General features: G+C 38.4%; 1 protein-coding gene across 13 annotated transcripts in view; it reads left to right on the plus strand.

The window, feature by feature from the left end:
* The window catches only part of CDKAL1 (CDK5 regulatory subunit associated protein 1 like 1), a 790,609-nt gene that overhangs the window by 112,837 nt on the left and 653,685 nt on the right, over positions 1-24,087 (plus strand). For all 13 annotated transcript variants that reach the window (XR_010597970.1, XR_010597971.1, XR_010597972.1 and 10 more), the window contains one exon: positions 5,126-5,210. Coding sequence is in view for 10 of the 13 variants with exons in the window: in XM_005281387.4 (XP_005281444.1) it covers positions 5,126-5,210 (85 nt within the window). In the remaining 3 variants the exon portion in view is untranslated. The remainder of the gene's footprint in view (positions 1-5,125; positions 5,211-24,087) is intronic.

The raw sequence follows: 24,087 nt of genomic DNA on the forward strand, positions 1-24,087 counted from the left end.
AAAACATCACACTGGTGTTGTCTGTACTATGTGAACAGGCAAGGAAGATCCTGGTCTTCCCTTTCTGCAAGGAAGCTGTACAGCTGGGGAATTGGTCCATCCATCACCAAATTTATACTCCGTTCTACACGTTTGGGTCTGGAAAACACTGTAGCAGATAACTCGTGTAACTATGTTTATCATTCCAAATGTATTTCACAAGTGGGGTCACCCCTACATAGACTTGCTTGCCATTGAGAAGAAGAGAAAGTGTCTTTCCTTTTGCTCCACACAGTGTTGGAGCCCTGGTTCTCAAGACAGACACATTCCTCATCCCTTGGTCTCCTGTGTGGTTGTGTGCTTGAAGGGGATCAGATAAGAGTCTGCAGAAATTATTTGTTTACCACCAGCTGGGCCTAGGCATTACTGGTACCCGGAGCTCCATGAAACTCTTGATTCAACCTCCAATAACATTACTTCTTGAGTCCCAACATCGTTTCCTAGCACAAAAGGACAAGTCTCCATCCAGACTCAGCCTCTTGTTATCTCAGAGCCTGGATGCTGGTTGGTTAACATAGAACTTGTTCAATAGATATGCAGAACATTCTGATACAAAGTAGAAAGGATTCTACCAGAACAGCTGGTGCAGCCAAGTGGAAAAGATTTTCTGTTCAGGCAAAACAATGTAGCCTCTCTCCCATAGACTCTGATATTCTGGAGTATCTTGTCATTAAAAGGCACAGTGCTTTCTATAAGCTCTATTAGAGTTCACCCAAGCAGCTGTATCAGCACACCATCCACCCATATAGGGTCACACTGTATTTTCACACCCTACAGTGACTAAATTCCTTGAAGACCTAATGTATGATTGCTCTCTTTAAATATATCAGAGGAATAAATACCAGGGAGGGAGAGGAATTATTTCAGCTCAGTACTAATGTGGACACGAGAACGAATGGATATAAACTGGCCGTGGGGAAGTTTAGGCTTGAAATTAGACGAAGGTTTCTGACCGTCAGAGGGGTGAAATATTGGAACAGCCTTCCGAGGGAAACGGTGGGGGCGAAGGACCTGTTTGGCTTTAAGATTAAGCTAGATAAGTTTATGGACGGAATGGTTTAATGGGATAACATGATTTTAGTCAAATGAACAGCGTGCCATCGCTGGTAAATAGTATCAATGGCCAATGAGGGTCTGGCTGGAGAATCTTGCCTACATGCTTGGGGTTCTACTGATCGCCATATTTGGGGTCGGGAAGGAATTTTCCTCCAGGGTAGATTGGCAGAGGCCCTGGAGGTTTTTCGCCTTCCTCCGCAGCATGGGGCAGGGGTCACTAGCTGGAGGATTCTCTGCTACTTGAAGTCTCTAAACCACAGGATTTGGGGACTTCAACAGCAGAGTCAAGGGAAAGGGGTTGGGACGGCTTTGTGGCCTGCATCATGCGGGAGGTCAGACTAGATGATCATAATGGTCCCTTCTGACCTTAAAGTCTATGAGTCTATGAGTATGCTTCCACCGTTACGGGAACACCCTCTGTCCTGGGATCCAACATCATCGTAGTTGTATTGATGGCCCTTTCCCTGTGATCCTACAGGCTAATTGCCAGCTAGGAAGATATTATTTATAAATATAATTTCTGAAAGTTTATTTTTTCAAGTAAATTTCAAGAGCTGTTCAGTAACTTGACACGGTGTGCACATAATTAATTTCTTCAATATGTATGTGCAATACGATGGAGGGGTGAGGGGAAAATACAAGGGCAAAAGTATCTCTAAACTAGGTGGTTGTTTTGATGAGAAATGGCCTCCACCTTTTGATTAGTATGTAAATATAACTTAGCCACATTGCTTAACATGAGCGTTAACAAGAAATAAGTGAGGGTAAGAAAAGATAAAATAGCAATAGCAATACATAGCATTGTAGGGAGAGGAGAGGCCAAAAACTTTACCTTCCTAAATCTGTTTTTAGGCACCTCTTCACAGGAGGAGTTACCCAGTGATTCTGTACTGGTAGAATCTGAGACCTACATAAGAACTAAGACGAATATTTTTTAAAATATACAAACTGTTCACATTTCCAAAATACAAACTGCAGTATTTCACTGTACAGGTTGTAAAGCCCCCCCAGTAGGAGGTTATAACAGTCCCAGAGTCCAAATGTCTGTTTTAGGTACTTATATGTGCCTCATGATTTTTAAGGTATTTATCCTGAGACAGGAGGTGGTTATCCCCCATTTTATAGATGCGGAACTGAGGCACTGAGAGACTAAATCACTTGCTCAGTCATATGGGATTTCTCTGATGGAGCAGGGAATTGAACCCTGCTCTTCCAAGTACCAGGCAAGTGCTCTAACCACTGGACTACCTTTCCTCTGAATGAAGAGGTCTCAGGTTTTTTGACATGAAATACAGTTATATAATAGTTCTCTTCTGACTTTCTGTGACAGTTGTCTCCCAAGTGCATTTGTACCCCATTGGCATGATATTTATTCTGTCAGCCTCTTGTTATATAATACCCAATAGTTCTCAAGTTCAGAGAAAATTGTTATGCGGCTGGAGATGAGTTATATTCATAGTTTGTACTATTAGAAGTAAGCACATTTAAAGTACTTTGAAACAGAGTTGTGGCAACATTTTATTGCATAAAAACCTTGAATTAATTTTTTAACACACTCATTTGGGCAAAGCATTTTTAAATAACAAAACACTGTTTATTGGACATTGTAGCTGATGACCTGAAAATGTGCTTGAAGTTTGTGGTGACTTCTAAATACAATAATATAAATTGCTGTGGAATAGTATTCAAAAGCTATTCAGATGCCCTCTTCAGTTGATAAGAGCCAGGAGTTTTTGTTCATCCTTTTGCCATGCTTTCAAAAGCCAGTCCTTCTTTTCCTCCTCCTTTTTTTTGTTTTTTGTTTTTGTTTAAGTTATTGGCCTTAATACAATTGCAAATGTACTGATATTTACATTTAAGGCAAGGATAGCATGCTCATTAGCACTGAACTCTTGCTAACAGAACAAGTCTAAATGTAAATATTATGTAAACCAGAAGCTCTTTGAGTTTGAAGAAAGATCCTTTAGGTTGTCCCAATAGGTTTTTACTTCAGTAATAGACTGAATTTGAGCTTAGTGCTGTTTCCAGTCTGTTAATTGACAGGGTAAATACTGCTGGGGCATTTGTTTAAGCCTTCACAGATTTAAAACAAACAAAAAAAACCCCAGCCATTGTTACAGTCCCTTTAGAGATGACCTTGAATGCGTTATCCTGTGGCCATTTGATTCCTTGGAATACCTTGTATTTGAACCTGAAAAGGATTTTAACATCCCAGAACAAGTTAACTATGGAGTCTCTATTAATAACCCTGATTAAAACAAAAACCTCTCCTGAATATTTTCACTCATTTTACACAAATAAAAAACAGTTCCTATTTTACATATCATTTGCATTTTGGCTCCTTCCTTAGGTTGGATGAGTGACAGTTAACTGAAAAATGGAATCATTCTTTTTATCGGCAAAGGCAAGATTGCAGATACCTACATATTTTTAGAGTTTGAGATTGTATTAAGTGTAGCTAGAGGAAGGAAGCTTTTTATATATGGACAGGTAAATAGAGATATACATATATAGACACACATTTTAAAATCATTGCAGGCTTTAATTTTTTTCCCTTTTCTTTTGTGAGCTGTCACTTAAATTAGGTAATCTAAAAACTACACTTTGACTTAAAACAATTTTGCTCCATTTATTACTTGTATCGCTTTAAATCCTATTACTGTACTTCATTTTGGCTCAAGATTTGCTGAAAGCTAGTACCAAAGTGTGACACAAGCTTTCTGTGCCTAACTGATACAACACTAAGCATTCCTGATTAGTGCCAGAGCATTGGGAATGTGAAATGGCTTGTCTGATGCTCCCTAGGGCTTGCTCAAGGAGTTTCTTTTAGAAAATGAAGTGTTACTCTTCTAGGAGAGTGACCTCATATCATTTGGATTCTGTGGTATTTGCCAATCAGTTGAAAACCAGGTGGAGAGAAAACATTCACTGGGTAGTACTTGGAAACCAATTTCCTAGAAATACACAGTATTTCTTATTTCCTGCATTTGTTTTGGAAGGCTAAATTTTGTATTAGATGACAAGCTAATTCTCCTTAATTAAAATTCGTTTAAAACCTTTATTTTAATTGCAGAGGAAAAATGCTGTGTTCATGCCACATGGTGGTAGAGTTCCTCTGAGGGTAACTTCATGATCCAACACAAATAATGTATTTAGCTATCACAAGGGTGTAAAGAAATTTACCAAGAAATTTAGCTCTGGACTGAAAACTATAGGCATAACTAAGGGTATGCTCTTAAACCTTTAGTCTAAAATTTGCTGGATGTTAATGATAAAATAATTAAAATGTAGCCAATTCTAATAATCAGGGGAGTTTTCCTGAATTCTGAATTTTCTTTCTACAGTAAATATTTATGCTTGCTTAAGCCTAGGTTGTTTACTTTATAGAAATGTTACACAATAAAATTGAGATGACAACTCTTGCCTCCATGCCAGTGATGCCAGTCTCCCTGAGCCACTTGTTTACATTTTCAAACAAGCACCTTCCTGATTTCTCTTGTGCTGCCCTCATGCATGGGAAGTGCTTCTAATAAACATCTGTAAAACTACCTCATTGTCTGCCTTCAACTCCCTCTTTTTAAACTCTCCTGTGCTGTGAATCCTACAAAAAAACTGACAGTGGTTAGACAGATGATGTATTGAGACCACTGGCTATCATGCTAGCCAATGTTGTCTCATTATTTCCTTGTGCTCTCACTGTCTTTCTGCTTATATCTACGTGGTGTGTTTTGTCTTTAACTTGGATTTGTAAGCTCTTTGGGGCATGGACTTTTTATATTTTGTATTGTATAGTACAGTAGTGTTCTGGTTCATGACTGCAGCACCTAGATGCTACTGCATTCCAAATAATTAACAAGAGTAAGCAGTATTCATGAATTTTCCAAAATTATATTTAAGGCTTGATTATTGAAACCTTATGAGAACGGTCTACTTTTTAACAAAAGGTTAAATCCAATCTCTTTAGTGTGATATAGTTCCAAGTTTGAGCTGCAATTCTTTAATGCACCCTTCTGTCTCTTCTGTCCTCCAGAGAACGCCGCAGAAGCAGACTTGTGGCTTCTTAACAGTTGCACGGTAAAAAGCCCAGCTGAAGATCACTTCAGAAACTCAATTAAGTAAGTTACAGTCTTTTTTTCTAAAGAAGCCCAGTAATATTTATCAGTGAAAAGTCTGTGGTTTTAAAGGATACTGATTTTCAATCAAAAAGTAAATCCTCCCCAATGGAGAGCAGAGAAGAAATGTGAGTTTGAATTTAATGATGATCTATCCAGCTAGAATAGATTTGTGATTGGTAATGTGGTAATTTTTCTAATAGCTGTTTTGGGGATTTGTAAATGTTCAATAGTACACTCACTGGGGGGAGACAACCCTCCTGTTACTGCGTAATCCAGGAGTTTCCATATTATTTTTCTAAGAAAGATTTTACAGTGTTTTCTTGAAATAATAATTTTGTATTTTAAAAGTAGTGTGAATGACTAACCATCTTCCTCCACGCCATTTTTTTTTAAATGACCAACAGTGAGTTCTTTTAATTAAATAAAATGTGTGCTGCAAAATATTTAGAACTATAAATTTTTGTAATATTTGCATGCAGAGGTGACGCATGGCAGGGTATGCGGGGTCACATGCCCTCCCAGATTTGCTGCTTGACTTGTACTGAGCATGCTCACACGGACTGAGCATGCTCAGTAACACTGCCGAAGCCAGCTGCCCTTACTCTGCACCGCTGCTATTAGCAGGTAAGGGTTGTCTTTTTGCTTAAGTGTAATTATTATTAAAAACTGGTGAATTGAGGGCCTGTCTTGACATACAGAGCTACAGCTGCATCGCTGTAGCACTTTAGTGAAGATGCTCCTAAGCCGATGGGAGAGCTTCTTCCATCGGTGTAGTTAATCCTCCTCCCCGACAGGCGGTAGCTATATAAATGACAGAAGCTCTCCTGTCAACATAGCAGTGTCTTTGCTGGGGATTAGGTCAGTAAAACTACGTTGCTGAGGGTGTGAAAAATCCACACCCCTGAGTGACGTAGTTATACCTATATGGGTCTATAGTGTAGACCTGGCCTGAGTGTACTATAGTTTAACATTGAACTAGTCTTTTTGAAAGTATATAGTGTTGTTGTAGATGTGTTGGTCCCGGGGTAAGGTCAAAAGACAGGCCTGAGAACTTAAATTCCTTAACTTTGCTAGATACTTAAAACCATGGACTGGATTTATGGTTTATTACAACAATCTATAACCCACTTAAACCCCAACCCCCAGACTTTTTTTTCCTTCCACACTATGACTGGAGAAGTGTTAACAGACCACTTCATCTTGAATGGTTCCTTGTATTAATTACTTATGCTAAACACTCTGTTCTGCCTTGTATCTAGTTGTGACACTGATGTTTCCCAGACTTGAAGAAGAGCTCTGTGTAAGCTCAAAAGCTTGTCTCTCTCACAGAAGTTGGTCCAATAAAAGATATTATCTTGCCCACCTTGTGTCTCTACTCTTCTGAAAGACATTTTATTTTAATATATAGCATGTCCTGTCAGTGATGCAGAAAAGTGGTTTGTGGTAGAAGAATTGTTACCTTTTGAGTTCAGCAAAAGTATAGCTTTGATAAGAATAAATGGAAAACATGAATAGTCACAATTGAGGTGTGTCCAGTGTAAACAAAATGTGTTGTCCTTTATTATTCATAGCTCTTACCTTTACTAAACACTCACGTGGATGCTTATGGAATGATTTGTTAGGTGTGGCATGTAGCTGATTGATGATTATTGAAAATCTAATTGGCAAGAGACCCCTAATCCTTACTAAGCAGCTGGCTCATTTTGGGGGAGGGAAAGAGAGGGAGCTATATTGAAACTTGCTGCTAGCAGTAGCAGCTTCCCAGTGCTGTACCCTGAAAGAGAAACAATTTGCCCATAGTAGGTGGAACAATTAAAATAAAAAGATTCCTCCTGTACCCAACAGAGAAGTTAATTTCCTGACTGCCAACGCTGCAGGCTGCAATGAGATTACCTTTTTGTGTTGCCAAGAAGAACTGTTTTCAGAATACCGGTAGTTAGTGTGCTTTGGGTAATAACTACATCTGTATGCGCCCTCCTCCCCCCCATCACCTCTCTGGTGCAGTCCAGCAGTTCCCAGTCAGGTCTCAGACTTCTAGCCATCACCTATCTGTGAGCAGGGACTCTTGTCCCACTCCAGTCTGACCATGGTGTGTTAAGGCTGCAAAGCCACCTTACACTGTGATATCACCAGCATGACAGTCTGTCTAAAGGCCAGCACCTGTGCTTTGCTTTCTCTCTGGGGACTATGAAAAGTGTATTGCCAGCAATTACAAGTTACCACACAGCTCTTTCTAAGCAAGCACATTTATTCTTAAGGTACAAGCATTACAGAGAAAACATGTCAAACAAACAAACAATAAATAGATTTAAACATACACTAAACATACCAGGAGTCACCCATCAGTCTTATGGGGCCCTAGTAGGCAGTAGGCCAAAGTCTTTTCATTCTTCAGCAAGGGTTGGGGTCCCTTTGGACAGAAGATGTTGTCTGTTTGGTGGATCAGAAAGTGGGCACTGTCAGTTCAAGATCACCATTTTATACCAAAAGCCCTTCCTTTGTCTGTTAAACTCTGAACCAGTATATGCAGACCACCCCAGGGTGCAGTACCTCTCTAGCGTTGTTTAGTCTGTGACTTGCTTTTATCACCCCTCACTGTTTTTAGTTCCTGTAGAAGCTCTATGGAGTAGAACACAATCATACATAAACCATTATGGGCCCTAAAGATATTGCATGTAATTGCAGTATCTGTAACATGGCAGTTAGTGTGCATTGGGTAATAATCTTGTGTAGGGCAACTAAACCAATGACAGGATCTTTTCCAGTAAAGTTGTGGTTATCTTTCTATTCCAATTACCATATATCAGAATTGACAATAATGAGGGGGTGTGTTACTGAATAAGCTGGTGAAAGAAAGAGGGACTTAATAAAGGTGAATGACGAGAAACATTTCCCGACTTTTCACTTTTTTTCTTTGCTATATTAATGAGCTCGATTTTGTTTGTAGCAACGGTTCCACCCCCACCTCTGATAAACAAAACTAAAAAATCGTCATTCTTAGTTGACTCTGTGCAGAGAGCCATTCTTTTCTTATAGCTTGTTTTCTGCGTTCTGCTTCTCAGTTCTTGACCTTTCCTCATTCTGGGGAAGGAGAACTTCTGCTTCCACAGGATTGTTTTGTAACCACCACAGAAAGTGGGTGAGGGAGCCATGTTTCAGAATTTTGATGGGGCTGTTCAATATATGTCTCAGATGCATCTCAGAAATGGTTTTGTGGAACTTCCTTGTATCTTATGGTGGGAGAATAAAGAAGTGGTGAAGAACTAATGTTTCCAAGCATTAGAATCTTTCACAAATAGTCTTCTGAATATTATAGCAGCAAACTGAGTGAAATTTGGGAGGGTATTCAGACTAGCTGTTTCTCTGTCGTGTCAACAATTCTGTCTGCTAGGTTGCGGTCATGGAGACCTTTGTTTTTTCAGAGTTGGGTAACGAACAGAACATTGACCAGTCTGTGCACTGCCAATGCTGATATACTTTAAGGGAAACAATTAGTCACTCAGCTTGATAAGGTTCATCTGTCACAGGAAAGATTCTGCAGCTTGGAGCTGAATATTGGATGCTTGAGTTTCAACTAAAACACTGAAGGTGGTTTATTCAATTGCTAATTTTCATCATACACACACATGGTCAAGTTTTATGGCTTCTGCAACAGTTTCTTCCATCTGTCTTTTCTTTGCATATACAGCTTATTGGGAATGCCATTGATTCTAATCAGTGGCAGCACATTCCCACTTGTGGTTAAATGAGAAATGAATCAAAAGCAGATAACTGACTAAGATTGTATTGCCAAAGATTATGATAGAAACCAACCATGGCAGTGGCAAGCTGATTACATAAAGGTATCTAGTTTTTTCTAGGATGCTAATTTGGAGCTTTTCTCTGGCAGGCCATATTATTAACTGTTCACTAAGCTCTATGATAAGAGTCACAAAAGAGATGCATATGCTTACAGGGAAAGGGCAAGAATTTTTTTAAAATGGCTAAATGGAAAGGTTGAATGGGTTATTTGAGCCAAACAAAGTATGCTTCAGAAAATGGAAATCCATCCTAAGAGAAGTCAATAGAAAGGAGCATAAAACAAGGCAAGTAAAATGTAAACTGGAAATTAGGAGGGACAAGATAGAATTTGAAGAGCAAATAGACACAAGGAAAAAAAAAAACAACCAAGTGACAAGAAATTCTTTAAATATATATAAGCAGATAGCCTGCAAGGAACTTGCTGAATCTGCTTGACATTGACGGTCATGGAGAAAAGGGAGTAAGAAAGGAGGCTAGAGACATTGCAAAGAAGCTAAAACAGTTTGCATACTTGCAGTACAATGGGACAGCATTCTGTGGCAATAATCCCTAAATTCTGCTTCATTGTTAATTTATTCTGTCACCGTGAAATACCCTTCATTCCCAATCTTTAATGCTCCCCTCGACTCATGATTGTGTGCATGTGCGCGCAAAACTGTGGCTCATAATTGAAAATACTCATTTGTTTAAAATGTATCAATAATATATCCGTAATTATTCCACTTTCGTAAAGGGAAACCATGCCTCGCCAATCTGTTAGAATTCTTTGAGGGGATCCACAAACATGGACAAGGGTGAGTACTTGGACTTTCAGAAAGCCTTTGACAAGGTCCGTCACCAAAGGCTCTTACACAGAGTAAGCAGTCTTGGGATAAGAGGAAAGATCCTTTCATGGATCAGTAAATGGTTAAAAAGACAGGAACCAAAAGGTAGGAATAAATGGTTAGCTTTCAGAATGGAGAGAGGTAAATAGTGGTGTCCCCAAGGGATCTGTACTGGGACCAGTACTCTTCAACATACTCATAAATGATCTGGAAAAAGGGGTAAACAGTGAGGTGGCAAAGTTTGCAGACAATACTAAATTACTCAAGATAGGTAAGTCCCAGGCAGGCTGCAAAGAGTTACAAAAGGATCTCACAAAACTGGATGACTGGGCAACAAAATGGCCAATGAAATTAAATGTTGTTAAATGCAAAGTAATGCACATTGGAAAACATCCCAACTATACATACAAAATGATGGGCTCCAAATTACCTGTTACTACTTCAGAAAGAGATCTTGGAATCATTGTATATAGTTCTCTGAAAACATCTGCTCAGTGTGCAGTGGCAGTCAAAAAAGCTAATAAACTGTTAGGAACCATTAGGAAAAGAATAGATGGTAAAACAGAAAATATCATAATGCCACTGTATAAATACATGGTACACGCACACCTGGAATACTGTGTGCAGTTCTGGTTGTCCCATCTCAAAAAAGGTATATTAGAAATGGAAAAGGTTCAGAAAAGGGCAAAAAAAAATGATTAGGAGTATGGAACAGCTTCCATATGAGGAGAGATGAAAAAGACTTGGACTATTCATTTTAGAAAAGAGATGACGGGAGAGGGGGGGAATATGATAGAGGTCTATAAAATCATGAATGGTGTGGAGAAAGTGATTAAGGAAGTGTTATTTACTCCTTCACTTAATACAAGAACCAGGGGTCACCCAATGAAATTAATATGCAGAAGGTTTAAAGCGGGGGTGGGCAACCTCTGGCACAGGTGCCGAAAGTGGCACGCGAGTTGATTTTCAGTGGCACTCTCACTTCTCGGGCCTGGCCACCGGTCCGGGGGGCTTTGCATTTTAATTTAACTTTAAATGAAGCTTCTTAAACATTATTTACTTTACATACAACAATAGTTTAGTTATATATTATAGACTTCTAGAAAGAGACCTTCTGAAAAGGTTAAAATGTATTACTTGCATGCGGAACCTTAAATTAGAGTGAATAAATGAAGACTCGGCACACCACTTCTGAAAGGTTGCCAACCTGGTTTAAAGCAAACCAAAGGAAGCACGTCTTTAAACAATGCACAGTCAACCTGTAGAACTTATTGCCAGGGGATGTTGTGAAGGCCAAAACTGTATCTGGATTCAAAAAAGAATTAGATACGTTCCTGAAGGATAGTTTCATCAATGGCTATTAGCCAAGATAGTCAAGGATCCAACCCTATGCTTTGGGTGACCCTAGCCTAGGCCTCTGACTGCCAGATGCTGGACGATAAGGGATGGATCACTTGATGATTGCCCTGTTCATTCCCTTTGAAGCATCTGGCATTGGCCGCTGTCAGAAGACAGGATACTGGGCTAGATGAACCACTGGCCCAGAATGGCCACTTTTATGTTCTTAATATATTTTTTATAATTTTTAAGGAAAAATATTTAAATCCACTACAATCTGTAGTATTTTATTTAGAAATTGGGTAGCAGATTTAGAACTTACTTTTTAGGCTATGTCTACTCTACGGACCTTACAGCGGCACAGCTGTACTGTGCAGCTGCGCTACTGTAAAGTTTCCTGTGTAACCATTCTATGCCGGCACGAGAGCTCTCTCCAGTTAAACTACCCCCAACGAGTGGCGGTAGCTATGTGGGCAGGAGATGCCCTCCTGTCCACACCGGCATTTTTGTCAGTGAAACTTATGTCAGGCGGGGTTTGTTTTTTTTTTTTCACACCCATGACCGACAAAAGTTTTGCTGACAAGTGCTAGAGTAGACCGAGCCCTAGTTTGGCATTGAATAGTCTACTACTACTAAGATTCACTGTGTTAATTCATTCTACCAGGTACATGATTGCATCATTTTACCATCAGGAAAAAAGTCAAATGTTAAATTCTAGTTTACTGAGTTTTAGTTATTCTCTTGAGACCTGATAATCATCAAAAAGCTGCTTCTTTCTGTGCTTTTAAGAAAATGATTGATTAAATGGCATTTCTTCTTACTACAGGAATTTTTTATCACATACCATTATCTCAGTAGTGTTAAAATGAGTAATGAAAACCATCAGCCTCTATTAATATTTTCAAATGTTGAAAGTTAATTCTGTGGATTCATTTTCACAGTGTAGTTACTATTGAACCTCTTGACACAAGTGAAAGAGTACTTTTCTGAGAGCTTAGTAAGAAACATTGCCCAGCACATCCATTAATCAGATTATATAGAAAGTAAGCCAATTATGTCAACACATTTTTGGCATTAATTCAGTTTAATGCAATTAAACTGCCTATAGATTTGCATGGCCTTTTGGACATCTAGCTCTGAGCTTGTAAAGAGCTGATCATTTTAGAATTACTCGAATAGTGTACAGAAGATTGCATAGTAATGCATTTCCAGGAAGGACCTGCAGTCCTACAAAAGAAAAGGATAACCTTTTTGTTCTTTGTGAAGGGCCCATCTGCTAGTCTGTAATGGTTTATCTTCTGTGCTGTAGTCTGGACCAATTGTTGGATGAAATCAAAAGGGCAGCGTCTGGAATACTCCCCTTCACTGGACAACCACAGTTGGACTGAACTCTTTCTGAAGTATCAAATAGACTGACCACAATTTTTAAATGTGGGTGTCTTAAATTAATCCTCTAAATCCACCTTTAGGCATCTAAATAAGTGGTGGGATTTTCAGAGGTGCTGAGCATCTACAATTCCCAGTGATTTCAGAGGATGTTGTGGGTGCTTAATACATCAGAAAATCAGGACAGTAAATTTTATGATGTGGATATTAAGGACATAATTTTCAAGATTAGATATGCACAATTTTTCACAATTTGTATATAAATTGGGTAAATGCTCACACAAGTTTTCAGTTATGTGCTGCCTAGTCACTTGAGCACAATTTTGTGTGCTTTTTTACGTGTGCTATTTTGTAGAAAATGCCTTACCATCTCTCATTGGGTTTCAGTTGTCCCCCATGATGTCCTTTTTTGTCAGGCTGGATATGACTGAAAGGATTTTAAAATGCAATGTTTAAAAAAGGCTTTGCAAAATGTTAATTAAAATATATGTTTGTATTTTGTAGTTTGTTTATATATAAAGTGCCTCTGAAAATTTCAAAATTAAAATAGCTATGCTGATCAAAATGGGTAAAGTTTCTTTCAAGGCCTAATTGCCATAATGTCTCAGATGTGGTTGGTTTTTCTTAAGTGCATTCAGGTAAGCTTGATTGAAGTAACTTCACATTGTTTGGAGGCAGACAGTACTAAATAGGTTGTGATAGTTGATAAATACCTAATGTCTTTGTAACAACTGTCGAGGCTATCTGCATTTTTTAAAATGAGGGAACTTGGAAATAACTGACACTTTTTTGTATTCTGTTTATCCTAGAAAACCAGACATTATATCTTGAATAAAGATCTGCATGTCATTCTAGGAGCTATCCAATATCATCTGAATATGTACAGAATTTTCTTCTGCTATCCCAGCTGATGCTATCAGTGTTTTTTTTCATCCTATAATCTGACATCTCAATCATAACTGAAAGACATTTTAGGAAATGGAATTTGTTTTCCCTCACAGACCACTGCATTATTGCATGCTCTCTTGTGCCATCTGCTGATTGGGCCTAATAAAGCATAACTCCTGCCTAGATTAGCTCGCCAGGTTGGGACAAATCATTTTATAGACTGGAGTTTATCTGATTGCAGAGACAAACCGAGGCACTAAAAATCACTGGTCACTTTTGAAAAGGTAGGTCTTTGTTGTAGCCTCCCCTCACCCCCATACACAACTACTCTTTTATGCGTTTCAGTTTGGACCTACATAAGGAAAGCACCTATTACAGACTCTGGGCAACTTGCACATATCTTCCAAATCATATAGATTTTCAGTATCTCGTGATCTAGAGGTAGCCTACGGTAGTCTATAGTACTCTTTGGTCGATGACTTTGCAATGAAGTTCTATGCCTTTAACCCTGTCTTTCAGAAGTAGTGACCAGAATGTATCTGAAGTTGTGGGTTGGTATTGTAATAATTCAGATCCTCTTGATTTGTACTTAAATTGTGCCTATATTCACAGAACAGACTGGAATTTCTGGAAAAAATGAAATGGATGAAATGTGTGCACATGCAATGTGAAATTAACATTGATTGGGTGGAAAGTCAGGCAATTCAGAGTAAAAGCTGAAGTTATCCTTAATTAGACTTGTGTATGGTATATGATGTCAGTTATTTTCCTGCTGCCAATCCTAGGGGGTGTGTGACTGGATACTCTTTCTTCTGGCTGTCATTTTGACATCTTTTGGGGGAAAAGATGGATCAGCAGTAATGTTATTCATATTCCCTCTTTTCTCATAAAAGATTTTACCTTTTAAAATCTTGTGTTCCTTGAAGAGCTTTCTGTTATACTGTGTGATGCTTCATTACAAGTCCTTTCAGAAGGTTATTTGTATTTCTGAATCAAAACCAGGGAATAGTTTAGGATGTTTTTCATTCCTAATAGAAAGTATGGAGGGCAAGACTGCCTTGCGTCCCTCTTTTTCTGCTTGGACTATCTCTTCTATTCTGGGTTGGCTGCAAGACATTACTCTTTATTTTAGTGCACTTTAGAGCAGTCTGTAATAACAATAATATTGATGTAATATGTAGGAATGACAAATGTTCAGAAGAGTATCTGATCTTACATCTTATGAAGTCAACTTAATTTTCTTTAGAACATAAAATTAAGGGTGCCATTTAAAGGTGACCTAAAAAGGATTTTATAAAACTAAATTTGTGCCCTTATTTGCTTCCTTTTAATATATAAAAAAGACTAGAGCCCTGTCTATGCTCTTTTTTTTCTGAAATGAGCTCTAATATTTATTTATTTATTTATATATTTTTTAAAGAGAAATGTCCTACTGATTTTCTTCCTTACAAATACAAGAAGTGTCATGTCTTGGGACTCCCTGGTTTTGCTGAAGGATGTTCTTGGTAGCCTTAGAACATTTGTTGAGATGTTTATACAGAGGAAGAGAAGATGGTCCAGTGGTTAGCCTGGAACTCATGAGACGTGGGTTCAATTCCCCCATTCTACCAAAGATGTGTGATTGTAGGCCACTGACTGTCTCTGTGCCCAAGCTCCCCATGGGTATAACTGTACTCACAAGGGTGCTGTGAGGATAAATATATTAGACTTTGTAGTGCTCAGGTACTGGGAATGGGGGTCATATAAGTATCAAAGATAGATAGATACCTGTCACTTTATTTGAAGGTGATGAATAATAAAAATGCTTATTAAGCATTAGTGTAAGCTTTAAAACACCATGTGCCCAAGCCTGCTCAGAAGAGGTCTAGATAAAATGCTTGAAGCTGCTTGTGCCCTGACTATCCTAGAGCTCATACTGCTCCTACCACTGGTGAAGGCACCAGTGGGAAAATTTATGAAAAAGTCTAACATAAACGAAGACTCAGTTGTTCTGCTGTCCACCTCTTGACTCAAGTGATGGCATAACTCTTGTACATCATAAAGAAACAAGGGCACAAACCCATTTTTTAAATACTTTATAGGTCACCTTTAACAATTATGCAAATGAGTTAAAATATAAATAGGAAAATGTAAGCCATATAAATTATTATTACAGTATTGTTGACAGAGAGCCATCTGATAGCTCTTACAGCTTCCACACATGCACATATAAAGGAATCGGAACAAGCCATCAGATGGTTCTCTCAGTCATATACATTTATAGTGCTTATGTTTTTTTACTACACCAGCTGTGCCCTGAACTCCGTCTACAATCCAGTCAGCAAATTCATAAAGGAAATGCATCTTTTCTGTACTGTCACAGATTCTAGTGAGAGCTCTCTCCCGGCTTCCCATTAGCACTGCTGTGAGGGGAAGCCAAACCGCAGTGCTCTGGATCCCTGGGGTGTCTTAAGGTTTTGGAGTCTCAGCAGGCTGCAGAAATTCTATTAATCTACTGTGTAACTGTAGTTGGAGGTAGGGAGAGTAAGTATATTTAGCGTTTGAGACCCAAAAACTTGTTCAGAGATAATAGATAAGAATAAATTGCTGCTGCTAAGCTTCCTGAGAGTGAAAGTAACTTTCGGAAAAGCCTTCTTTATTGTGAATATCTTTGCATATGTCGTGTACAATTCATCTCTATACATTTCTATATGGCTCCACTAAGGAAAAAAATGAGCCCCACATGGAATTAGAATAGCATTACTAATTCTTTTAAAAAGCTTTAAAGACTGTTTTCTTTTATTAATAAGTTTAGTGTAATAACTATATTTTATTTACATTTTTTTCACAGTAAATTGTAAGCAGTGGAGAAATTTTAGAAGAGGGAGCATAAGCCTTTCAAAGCTTGGTTCCTGCTTATGTTATAGCTCAGTTTAGCACAAAAGGATTATTTCCATTGCATTTTTATGAGAAATGCCACGAGCATGCTTTTTATCATATTTCATAGGGATGCAAAATTGCCTTGAGGCTCAGTGTTCAGGGTAGAGATGAATGTTTACATTGATAGAACAGCTCCAAGGATGAGTTGTAGTAATGAGTACTTAGACTCCTCATTCCCCTCTGCCCACCCCAAGGGGAAAAAGTTCCTCTTCAGAAGTCCAAAAGACTGTTGGAGGCTCTGAAGCGGGAAAAATCTGCGTGATGACTTTTTTAGAGCAGCAGTCAACTTTATATGTTTGTTTTAACTGAAGTTTCTGGCAATGTCATTACTAGTTCTATCCCTTCATTATTCTAGAAGGCCTTGGTTAAAATCCTTGATCCTCTTTCCACTATTAAAGGCAGAAGCACTCCTACATTCAGAAAGGCTTTGGTAGAACCCACACCGCATTCTTTGTGGGGGAGAGAGACTCTTCCCCAGCATACAGGAGTTGACCTAAATCTTTTAAGAGCACCGTTGAGCCAGTTCACTGGAACCCTCATAGTGTCTCTGTATGCAACGTTCAGATGAGAACATATCCTAAGAAGCCCTGAGACACATAACTAGAAAAGCCTGTTTGAGTCTTCCATTGTTTGACATATGAAAGTCTTGCTTGTAGGATATAATTTACATACAGTAGTTTAATTTTTACTGTCAGAAGAGACTGCAGAGACATAAGCACTTATACTTTAATTAGCTAAAATTGAGTTTTGAAATGAAATTCATGATGTAATGTGTAATGTCATGCATCTTTTTTTTAATAAGGTATACGATATTGGGTATAATCTATACATGTATCAACTGCTTTTAAACACTTGACTGTTTCCTTAGTTATGATATGTATCACTATGCAGTAAAGAGATTTCTTCAAACTTTTCAGAAAAAACAAACAAACAAATTTGTGTTTTCCTCCTAAGTTTTCCATTCAGAATAGCTATGATTATGCATACCACAGACTAGGCTAATGTAAATACTTTAAAGTATTTATGCTGTTTACTATTTGGACAATGAGAACAGACTAGTCAGTTTCACTGATATGTAGTTGATTTCTAGCACAGGGTATGGCTACACTTGCAGAGTTTTTGTGCTGTAAGTTTCACCGGTGAAAGAAAAGTGCTGGTTTGTGTACTCACTTAATTCCTCAGGTGTCAGAGAGCGTTTACACTAGCAGCACTTCCATCGTGGATGAGAGCAGCGCTGTAGGGCAGCTATCCCATAGAGCAGCTCTCTTGATCGGTCTTGTGAGAAGGGGGTGGTGAGCGGAAGGCATTCTGGGTCCCTGCTCAGTGCCCCGTGCTGCACTGCTTCATGTCCCAGCAGCCCCATTACTTCCTTGTTTCTTTCGTGGCATTTTTTTTAAAAAAACCCTAGTATCTGCTTTCCCTGCCACATTTACAAGCAAAGGGAAAGGGAGTTTCATACTTCCCGGGGGTTACGGGGGGAGGGGTGGATGTCCGTTTACCTGGCTCCAGAGAACGGAGATGCTGGCCAGAGTGGTCACTTTTGGAACTGTGGGATATCCTTCGGAGGCCAAAAGGTGTTTACACTGATAGAACGTGTCTTCACTTTCACAACAGTGCAAAAAGAACAGCGGTAAGAGCTGTATGCCTCTTGGGAAGATGGTTTTCTTTCACCGCAAAAAATCATTAACAAGTGTAGATGCTCCCACTGTTTTAGCAGAAAAAGGGGACATTTTGCGCTTTAAATGGCAAGTGTAGACATAGCCTCAGTTCTAAATATTGCTATGTCTGGGTTGCAAGTGCTGCAGGGGAAAGTTTATTTTAAAACAAATTTCCATTGGACCAAAAAACTTCATAGAAACATTTCTATTGATCTTGTTAAAAGTTTGCAAAGAAGAAAAGTGTTCATGGGACAATCTTCATGTTAAATTCAGATGAGAAGAATCTTTTAGCTTCATGCTGAAGTGGAATGTAGAGTACTTTTTATGATATGTGAAGCAGGTCATTGAGAGGCCAGCAAAACCAAACAAATATCATGTGTTCTGCAGCACAAATGACAATGGAAGGGAATAGAGAGTGAGTTTTAATCATGTTCTCTTATTAATCCTGTATGCAGTCTTGTTATTGAATAGATAATTGTCCAAATGGAGGTCAGTTTTATTTTTTGGCTGTTGAACGAGCAATTATTCATTTTAATTTTATCACATGATCACTATATAAATGAAAAGCAAGGTGTTCAGGTGATGAACCCTGTGGAAAATATATAGTTAAGTTCATTAGATATGTAAGGTACCATAAAGGACTTTGTTGCACCCTGAGGAAAAATGTTTTGGCTGGGGCTGTTTGGCAGTGCCTAGAAATGTCAGGGTTACTTTACAAGTAAATAAGAAACTCTGGTTTGCTATGATCACTATTGATGAATATGAGGAGATTTGTCTCTTTACATTATAAAGGAAGGGATGCTAAGGAGGAAAATCAAAGTTTATATTATATTTTGGTTAAATTAATTTACATCATTGTTTTCAGTGGATATCTGAAGAGCTATATTAGTCAAAAGATACTATCCTCCAGGTATTACGTTTCTGGCGTTTGTTAGTTTATTTTAGATTATTCCTTCTCCTACAACCATATCCAGTATATAAAAAAGTTAAAAGTTGCTGAAATGAGGTTTCAAAATACATGAAGTGCTTTAAGAGAAGAAGGTAAAGTGTTGAGTGGTTTTTTTTCCCTTTTATCTTCTGAACATTGAAATTAAGATGATGATGAACTGCATGGTTAAATGTGCCACATGACTGACTTTTGAAAAGGAGGTTTGAGTCTGTTACAGACTTGTGCACCCTTGTTTAATGTTTAACAGGAAAAAAATCACTGGGTTGAGTTACAAGAATAGGGCCTTTTAAAACTAGATTTTAAACTCTGTTTTTAGGTGTGGTAATCTTTAACATGAACACACTGAGTGCTGTTTTTAATAGCTAAAGTTATAGCTGAAGTAATGGTCTTTTGGTGATGGTGCAATGGTCTTAAAGTTCTATTCCTCAAGCTATTGACACTTTAGAAGAACTTGAATTAACCAGTGGAGTTTTTCAGGTTTTCCTTCAGCCACCTGTCTGATCTTCAATGGCTAAAGATTTTTCTGACAGATTCTTCGAGAAAAAACAAAATACAGGGACATCAGAGATTAATTCCACCCCCTGACCTTGTATCACTCAGTCTGAATATTTGAATTGTGAGCTGTGGCTGTGGTTTCTTAGTTACGCAGGCTGTTGGAGCATCAATGTGTTGCAAACATTGTTTACAGACCCTGCAAATCAGATAAGTTTATTGTGTATACAAAATAGACTTTTTTTTTTAAATAAATGGAAATAAATTACAGTCTGGTGATAACTGGTACACAGTAACTCTAAACTTTTGACCCTGAAACTTTGGGTTGTTGAATGAGAATGACTTGTATAGTACTTGATCCTTGTTCCTTTTCAGTCCAAATGAAGACAGAAATATACTAATGCTTTCTACAAAACTCATATATAGTAACAATGAACGGCTACCCTTAAATCATTCTTAAAATTGTATTTTCCCAAAATAACTTAAAATAAATGAAAACTAAGTAATATTCTTTCTGAATTAATTACTGTTATTTTACTGTTAAAAGACAGAAAACCCCACGTACAATAGCATAATTTAATTATTTATGGAATCCTTCCAATAGCAATCAATTTTAAAAAGTACAGCAAAAGTAAATTTCAGGTTTCCTCAGTGTTTCTCAAACTGTATTCTGCCACACACTTACTAGCTGTTTGTGGAGTCCTTGCTGGTCATATATGGTGCTGGCTACTCCTTTTTTCTCAGACCAGTGAGAAGGTTCACCAGGAATTGCTGGCAGAGTCAGAGCCAGAAGATGCCAAAGAGGCCAGAGTTACTTCTAGGGAAAGGGGGACAGAACTGGAAACTGGGCAGAGAGGAGGTGTCAGGTGAGTTTAGAGCAGATGTGTGAATGGGAGAATAGTTGAAAAGGGATGGGGGGGAAGTGAAAGGTGTGGGATTCATTTTTTTAAAAAGAAACCAATTTGATAATGTTAACTGTACCAGATACACCAGGAATTGTTGCTGCCACAAAGATGGTATGGTATTGAGAGTTGAAGGCTTGTGGAAAGGCTGATCAATGAGACTCTATTAAGAAGTGGACTATACTATGATAAAGTTAGAGGGTCCTTACTTTAAAAATAATAGTTCAAAAATAATTCTGATTGGTTAGTTAAACTGTGGTGAGTCTCTAAACTGCACCTTAGAATCATACAGCATTTAGGTAAAACCTTTCAGATTTGAGGTGTGGTTTTTAGCCTAAGAAAGCTTCCACTTAAATTTTATTAAATCAGATGTTTCCTAAAAGTATAAAGATGAAACAGTTAATATCCTCACTTCAGTTTACAGTATTTACAAAAGATGCAAGTTAAAACCCTGTATATAAAATGTCACAAAATAGCTCTTAATATCTATCTCCAGTAACTTAGAAGGATAACAATAATTTACTCTTTTTTCACAAGAAAACAAGTTAAACATAGGCAGATTCTAAATTCTTGGTGCCTTTCCTTCTCAAATAATGTTTCCAACCCTAAAGTCATTCTTCAAATAAAGAAGAAAAAAATATTTTTACCATTTACGTATACTTGAAATCACATCCTAATAAATTAGTGTATTGACCAGTCCATATCAGCCTGATATGTAAGAAAGACCCAAAATTATTTCTGCTGTTTCTGCCACCTCTGATAATAGCATATGTTGTTGTCCTGTTGTGCCAGTTCAGAGAGGTTTGTATACCATTAAACTAGACCTTTTTGTTACTCTCCATCTGTCTGCATTTTCAACTTTCTGGCAAGAGTAGGAATTTTGTCCTAGTACACTGTTCTATCCTATGCTGAAATATAATCTCTCATACTCTTGGATTTAACTCCTTAACTCCCTATCTTCCTTCAGAGGAGCCAGAGGTGTTATATGCTTTGAGGCAGCCTAGTTAGAAAATGCCAATTCTCAGATCTTGGTGGACTAACAGAAAGCAATGGACTGTGCTTCACTCTGGTTTTCAGTCTTCTAGGCAGTTCCTCTAAGCTTTAGAAATCCGCTAAAGAGAGCAAAAATGTAGACCCTTGCTCCTACAGTAGACATGACTGCAGCTGTTAAAAGAAATCTTCTCTACCCATAGAAGGTAATGCACCCCTTGAATAAACACCATTACATAAAGTTCTCAATGTCAGACATGTTTGTTTGCTTCCTGCATATATATATATATATTTTTTACTACTTATCCCCTTTTTGTTATTGTGAGACCTGTGAGGAACTATTACAGAAAATATGGGTGGGATCAGCTATGGCACATGCTCTTACTATATCCTGGTGGTAAGCATCCTAAAACCAAGAGTCAAATCATCTCAGAAAATGGCTTTGTAAAATTTTGGAACAAAATTGTACACAATGATGCTGCAATACTATGATGATGGGAATACTGGCTGCTTTACCTTGTGTCAGCATTGTTTGCACCCCTAGCTGGTTGCTAAGTTTCTGGCACACAGCAGAACTTTTCTCCCAGCATTCATTGACAGCATCAGTTTTGAGCTATCTCATTGTGTGACTGTGAAGCATGTGGAGTACCTTCTGTGGCAGGCCCCTTATGCTTCACTTGCCTTATGGAGATTTCACCATTCCCAAGAGGGAGGGGAAGGCCCCCCAAGATGTGGGCAGGCAGCCTGACTCACATGGAAGGTGCCAGGGCTTAAGGAATGGGACATGGGTTTCTCAGCTTAATGTTGCTCTGGTGGCCTTGCTCAATTCTGAGTAGTTTTTTTTTTCAGGGAGAACCATCTCTATCTACTTTGATGCCATTCTAACAGTAGGCAGACACAGTGGGGGAAATAATAAAACAATGATAAAAACTAGTGCCTTCTTAAACCAAGAAAAGTTATTTCCCGATTGACTTCCTGAGATCTATCAACAAAATGTACAAGCAACTAAAAGGCTCTGAAAGCGAAAGAGTTGTTTACAGCTATCAGATAAGCAAGACCAAAAGGGGAGAAAAATCAAGTGGGGGTCCGGGGAACCATCCCTGGTAAGTGGCCAAGAGAGGCAGCAAGAGCAAGGAGAGAGGAGGGACTTCTCTTTGAGCTCCCAGATATTGCTCCCAATGGTAGAGGTGACCATTGTAAGGGCCTCACTAGCAGCAGAAATTTCATTTTAAATAGTTTAAAATAATTTAAATATCATTTTATAGATTATTACCATATAAGGACTAGAAATACTAGATCAACAATTACAGAGATTATCTTATGTTTCTCTAAAGAAAACGTGATTATACAAGAATACAGACAGCAAATTATATTTAGAAAGGTAATATGACTTTCAGGATGATTCTCCCCACACATCCTAGGACATATTGTAAATGCAGCTCTGCATTTACTCAGACTTGCTTTGGTTTGTTAATATAGCATTCCCATTAATGTTCAAACTCTCTACAGTTCCTTTAAAGTCATTAGTCATCTACTTTAACTGCAATCTCAGGGAATTTACCTCTTTATTGTTGATGAAATAAAACCTGTATTTCCCCTCAGTGGTCTAGCAAGGGGACCCATTGTCCGGCTTCCAGCTCTCCAGCCATTGCTTTTTTGAGTGGAGACCCGCATCTCTTTCCCTTCTGACCAAGGTATTTCCAGGCGCACAGTTTCCTGCCGTCATTGTAGTGATCCCAGCACAGACAGGTTGCCCAAGGACACCTGCTTGCTTTCCCTTAGAGATGGTTAACAGGTGCAATTGCTATAACTATAAGTTACCACATAGTTCTTTTTATGCAAGCCTATTTTAGTCTTGCAGTAAAAGCAATATAGAAAAAACATATTAAAACCCATAAAATAACTTACATACATGCTAATAATCTTACCAGACATCACCCCAATTCTAACTTGAGTTCTGGCAGAAGCAGTCCTTCAGTACCGTTTAAAGGGATTTCCTTTGTGGTCACAGGTTCATCAGTCTCAGCTCAGAACTAACACAGTCTTAGAGGAACTCAGTAGCTCATGTCCTTCCAATCCTTCCCGAAGGATTAGGACCCTCCATGAACTGGGGACTTGTCCGTTTTGCTGGATCAGGAAAACCAGACTGTTGGTCCCTGGAGAATCCAGATTGAACTACTATATGCGTACCTCTGCGGAGGATGGACAAGGAGGGGATGAGTTGCATCAGAGGAATTATATTTGCATCCCCCTCCTACTAAATTCTACAATAACAAATACATAATTACATTTTTAATACAGTGGAGCCCAAAGGTATTAAAACTAATTCAATAAAGTTTAACTTAATTCAGTAAAATTCATTCAGGATATTGTGGGAAATTATCAGTCTGTCACAGTGAGATTCATCTATTGATGCCTTCATTCTTACTTGAGTGTCTGATAACCCAGCCATACCTTCTTTTCACATGGCTAAACTATTTAAGTTTACCATCATCAAGGTGAAGTTCTGATCCTCTGCTGCTAACATGAACCTTGAGTAGTAGTTCTGCTGAAAAGGCAGAGTGGTCCAGTGGATAGCATGCAGGCATGTTACTCATGGTTCTCTTCCCAAACGGCCTGCATTGTATGACTGCTGTATGACTTTCTTGTGCTTGTGCTCCACTCCCCCCACATTTTGCCTATCTTGTCTTTTTTTTTTTTTAGACCATAAGCTCTCACGAGCAAGATATT

The sequence above is a fragment of the Chrysemys picta genome, chromosome 2 (assembly GCF_011386835.1).
Source record: "Chrysemys picta bellii isolate R12L10 chromosome 2, ASM1138683v2, whole genome shotgun sequence".
In the NCBI taxonomy this organism is placed as follows: Eukaryota; Metazoa; Chordata; order Testudines; family Emydidae; genus Chrysemys; species Chrysemys picta.